Below are 5,000 nucleotides of genomic sequence, written 5' to 3'. Positions count from 1 at the left end.
CCAATGTGTTGGAGGACACCAGGTATATGCCCTGCACCCAGCCCCCATAGACACCTACATACATACATACATACATACATAGGAGACACCTACCATACATACATACAGCCCACCATACATCACCTACATGTCATGCCCTACATACATATAGACACCTACCGTGTAGCATGCCCTGCACCCAGCCCACATAGGATACACCTGGTGACCGTGTATACAGCCCGCCATACATATATACCCAGCCCATACACCTATAGCGTACACATACATACATATACCGTGTAGCGTACCCTAGCCTATACAGACATACATATATACACATATAGATACCTGGTGACCGTGTCAGCGTACATGCGCCCAGCCTCCCATACAGACACCTACCAATATATGCGCCCACCCACCATAGGAGACACCTATACCGTGTCAGTGTGCCCTGCACCCAGCACCATACATATATGTCATGTGCCCTACCCAGCCCACCATATAGACACCTGGTGACCGTGTCAGCGTACCCTATCCCGCCATATACACCTACATATCATATATAGCCCACCATACACCTATGTCATATACATATATAGTCACCTGGTGACATATCATATAGCCCACCATAGGAGACACCTGGTGACATACATACATACCATAGGAGACACCTACATGTCACATACATACATACACCTACCGTACATACCATAGGAGACACCTACCGTGTCAGCGTACATACATACATACCGTATATATGCGCCCGGCCCGCACATAGGAGACACCTACACATATCATATATACAGACACTATGACCGTACACATACATATAGGATACACCTACCGTATACACATAGGAGACACCTACATGTACATACATAGCATAGGAGATACACCGTGTCACATACATAGGAGACATACATACATACATACATACCCTACCCTACATACATACAAATACATGTGTCTTAGACCACAGCTAGCCTGGACTAACAGACTCTAGTGGCACAGCTAGCACTGAGATGCAGAGCCTTAGACCACAGCTAGCACTGAGATGCAGAGCCTTAGACCACAGCTAGCACTGAGATGCAGAGCCTTAGACCACAGCTAGCACTGAGATGCAGAGCCTTAGACCACAGCTAGCACTGAGACGCAGAGCCTTAGACCACAGCTAGCACTGAGATGCAGAGCCTTAGACCACAGCTAGCACTGAGACGCAGAGCCTTAGACCACAGCTAGCACTGAGATGCAGAGCCTTAGACCACAGCTAGCACTGAGATGCAGAGCCTTAGACCACAGCTAGCACTGAGATGCAGAGCCTTAGACCACAGCTAGCACTGAGATGCAGAGCCTTAGACCACAGCTAGCACTGAGATGCAGAGCCTTAGACCACAGCTAGCACTGAGACGCAGAGCCTTAGACCACAGCTAGCACTGAGATGCAGAGCCTTAGACCACAGCTAGCACTGAGATGCAGAGCCTTAGACCACAGCTAGCACTGAGATGCAGAGCCTTAGACCACAGCTAGCACTGAGACGCAGAGCCTTAGACCACAGCTAGCACTGAGACGCAGAGCCTTAGAGAGCCTTAGACCACAGCTAGCACTGAGACGCAGAGCCTTAGACCACAGCTAGCACTGAGACGCAGAGCCTTAGACCACAGCTAGCACTGAGACGCAGAGCCTTAGACCACAGCTAGCACTGAGATGCAGAGCCTTAGACCACAGCTAGCACTGAGACGCAGAGCCTTAGACCACAGCTAGCACTGAGACGCAGAGCCTTAGACCACAGCTAGCACTGAGACGCAGAGCCTTAGACCACAGCTAGCACTGAGACGCAGAGCCTTAGACCACAGCTAGCACTGAGACGCAGAGCCTTAGACCACAGCTAGCACTGAGATGCAGAGCCTTAGACCACAGCTAGCACTGAGATGCAGAGCCTTAGACCACAGCTAGCACTGAGATGCAGAGCCTTAGACCACAGCTAGCACTGAGACGCAGAGCCTTAGACCACAGCTAGCACTGAGATGCAGAGCCTTAGACCACAGCTAGCACTGAGACGCAGAGCCTTAGACCACAGCTAGCACTGAGACGCAGAGCCTTAGACCACAGCTAGCACTGAGATGCAGAGCCTTAGACCACAGCTAGCACTGAGATGCAGAGCCTTAGACCACAGCTAGCACTGAGATGCAGAGCCTTAGACCACAGCCTTAGACACAGCTAGCACTGAGATGCAGAGCCTTAGACCACAGCTAGCACTGAGATCAGAGCCTTAGACCACAGCTGACCACAGCTAGACTGCAGAGCTTAGACCACAGCTAGCACTGAGATGCAGAGCCTTAGACCACAGCTAGCACTGAGACGCAGAGCCTTAGACCACAGCTAGCACTGAGACGCAGAGCCTTAGACCACAGCTAGCACTGAGATGCAGAGCCTTAGACCACAGCTAGCACTGAGATGCAGAGCCTTAGACCACAGCTAGCACTGAGATGCAGAGCCTTAGACCACAGCTAGCACTGAGATGCAGAGCCTTAGACCACAGCTAGCACTGAGACGCAGAGCCTTAGACCACAGCTAGCACTGAGATGCAGAGCCTTAGACCACAGACCACAGCTAGCACTGAGATGCAGAGCCTTAGACCACAGCTAGCACTGCACACTGAGATGCAGAGCCTTAGACCACAGCTAGCACTGAGATGCAGAGCCTTAGACCACAGCTAGCACTGAGATGCAGAGCCTTAGACCACAGCTTCACTGAGACGCAGAGCCTTGCCACAGCAGCAGAGCCACAGACCACAGCTAGCACTGAGATGCAGAGCCTTAGACCACAGCTAGCTGAGATGCCCTTAGACAGCTATCACTGAGATGCAGAGCCTTAGACCACAGCTTGCACTGAGATGCCAGCCTAGACCACAGCTAGCACTGAGATGCAGAGCCTTAGACCACAGCTTACTGAGATGCAGAGCCTGACCACAGCTAGCACTGAGATGCAGAGCCTTAGACCACAGCTAGCACTGAGATGCAGAGCCTTAGACCACAGCTAGCACTGAGATGCAGAGCCTTAGACCACAGCTAGCACTGAGATGCAGAGCCTTAGACCACAGCTATGCACTGAGATGCAGAGCCTTAGACCACAGCTATCACTGAGATGCAGAGCCTTAGACCACTGCACCAGTCAGGAGGCCCCTGTAACAGAGCTGTTGATAGTCCCGGTAGGCCTGTTTATTATTTTCCCAGCCTTTGCCGTCACCCTTATTGTCGTGTTTTTCTCTTTCTACAGTTGGCACTGGGCGCTTTCCCCTATCCACAGGTGAGTCCCTTCCTCACTACATTCCATTCACATGGCTTCATGTTTAGCTATATAGAAGCCCTACAGTAGGGTGTCATGACAACATATGCGCATAGGGTCTTTCTCACTCCCTTAATTCTGTTTTTGATGTCACTGGTGGTCCCGTAGTGACTCTTATCCATTCTCCATGTTGACCCTACTCCTACAATCCTCCTCATCTTCAAAAGTAATTGCTGAGCCACAGAAGAGGTCTGCTGAATCCCATCAGCTCTTTAATTAGGCCCAAATGAGGGCTTAGTGCCATAATCCTCCTCTGAGCATGCTGAACTTGGTTACCTCGCCTGACTGGCTGCACGGCGGCCATCTTGGAAAACCATGTGGATGGTGGCTGTAATGGTGGTTATTGAGTGGATTCTTTGAGTGTTGTTTATGATGTGTCACTGGACCAAAAGGTCTTCTCACTTGATCAAGAGTGACCTTTCTGAAAGGTCACCTGGCTTTGTGACATCTACTTTATCCATTGTGTGCTTCAACTACTCCGACTTACTTTCCATTATTCATTCTTCTGAGAGGAAAATGGAATGACAAGACAAAATGGCTACTGAGTATGTAGAACTTTCTATAAACCTCCAAGCAACCATTAAATAATGCAATGTCGGTTTTAAAGGGCATTGTTTTGTGAAAGGAATGGGCTGGGAGTCAGGTACCTCAATTATTGTCCCAAATACCTAAAAATAATACATGTGTGTCCTTTCTACATAAAGGGTCCCGTGTTTCTCAGTTGGCAGAGCCAGGCGCTTGTACCGCCAGGTTCTGGGTTCGATTCCCACGGGGGACCAGTACAACAACAAAAGTATGAAAATGTCTGAACTCACTAATGTAAGTCGCTCTGGATAAGAGCGTCTGCTAAATGACTAACATGTAAGTCTCTCTGGATAAGAGCGTCTGCTAAATGACTAACATGTAAGTCTCTCTGGATAAGAGCGTCTGCTAAATGACTAACATGTAAGTCTCTCTGGATAAGAGCGTCTGCTAAATGACTAACATGTAAGTCTCTCTGGATAAGAGCGTCTGCTAAATGACTAACATGTAAGTCTCTCTGGATAAGAGCGTCTGCTAAATGACTAACATGTAAGTCTCTCTGGATAAGAGCGTCTGCTAAATGACTAACATGTAAGTCTCTCTGGATAAGAGTGTCTGCTAAATGACTAACATGTAAGTCTCTCTGGATAAGAGTGTCTGCTAAATGACTAACATGTAAGTCTCTCTGGATAAGAGCGTCTGCTAAATGACTAACATGTAAGTCTCTCTGGATAAGAGCGTCTGCTAAATGACTAACATGTAAGTCTCTCTGGATAAGAGCGTCTGCTAAATGACTAACATGTAAGTCTCTCTGGATAAGAGCGTCTGCTAAATGACTAACATGTAAGTCTCTCTGGATAAGAGCGTCTGCTAAATGACTAACATGTAAGTCTCTCTGGATAAGAGCGTCTGCTAAATGACTAACATGTAAGTCTCTCTGGATAAGAGTGTCTGCTAAATGACTAACATGTAAGTCTCTCTGGATAAGAGTGTCTGCTAAATGACTAACATGTAAGTCTCTCTGGATAAGAGTGTCTGCTAAATGACTAACATGTAAGTCTCTCTGGATAAGAGCGTCTGCTAAATGACTAACATGTAAGTCTCTCTGGATAAGAGCGTCTGCTAAATGACTAACATGTAAGTCTCTCTGGATA

At 48.3% G+C, this 5,000-nt stretch overlaps 1 protein-coding gene across 1 annotated transcript in view; it reads left to right on the top strand.

Moving 5' to 3' along the window:
- The window catches only part of map2k5 (mitogen-activated protein kinase kinase 5), a 95,687-nt gene that overhangs the window by 47,524 nt on the left and 43,163 nt on the right, over window positions 1-5,000 (top strand). The window contains 1 exon segment of the mRNA XM_052503965.1: window positions 3,256-3,285. Within this exon segment, the coding sequence (XP_052359925.1) occupies window positions 3,256-3,285 (30 nt within the window).

This window comes from Oncorhynchus keta, unplaced genomic scaffold (genome assembly GCF_023373465.1).
Source record: "Oncorhynchus keta strain PuntledgeMale-10-30-2019 unplaced genomic scaffold, Oket_V2 Un_contig_1856_pilon_pilon, whole genome shotgun sequence".
NCBI classification, from domain to species: domain Eukaryota; kingdom Metazoa; phylum Chordata; class Actinopteri; order Salmoniformes; family Salmonidae; genus Oncorhynchus; species Oncorhynchus keta.
The sequence above is the reverse complement of the archived record's forward strand: the minus strand, read 5'-3'. Positions and strand labels throughout refer to the sequence as shown.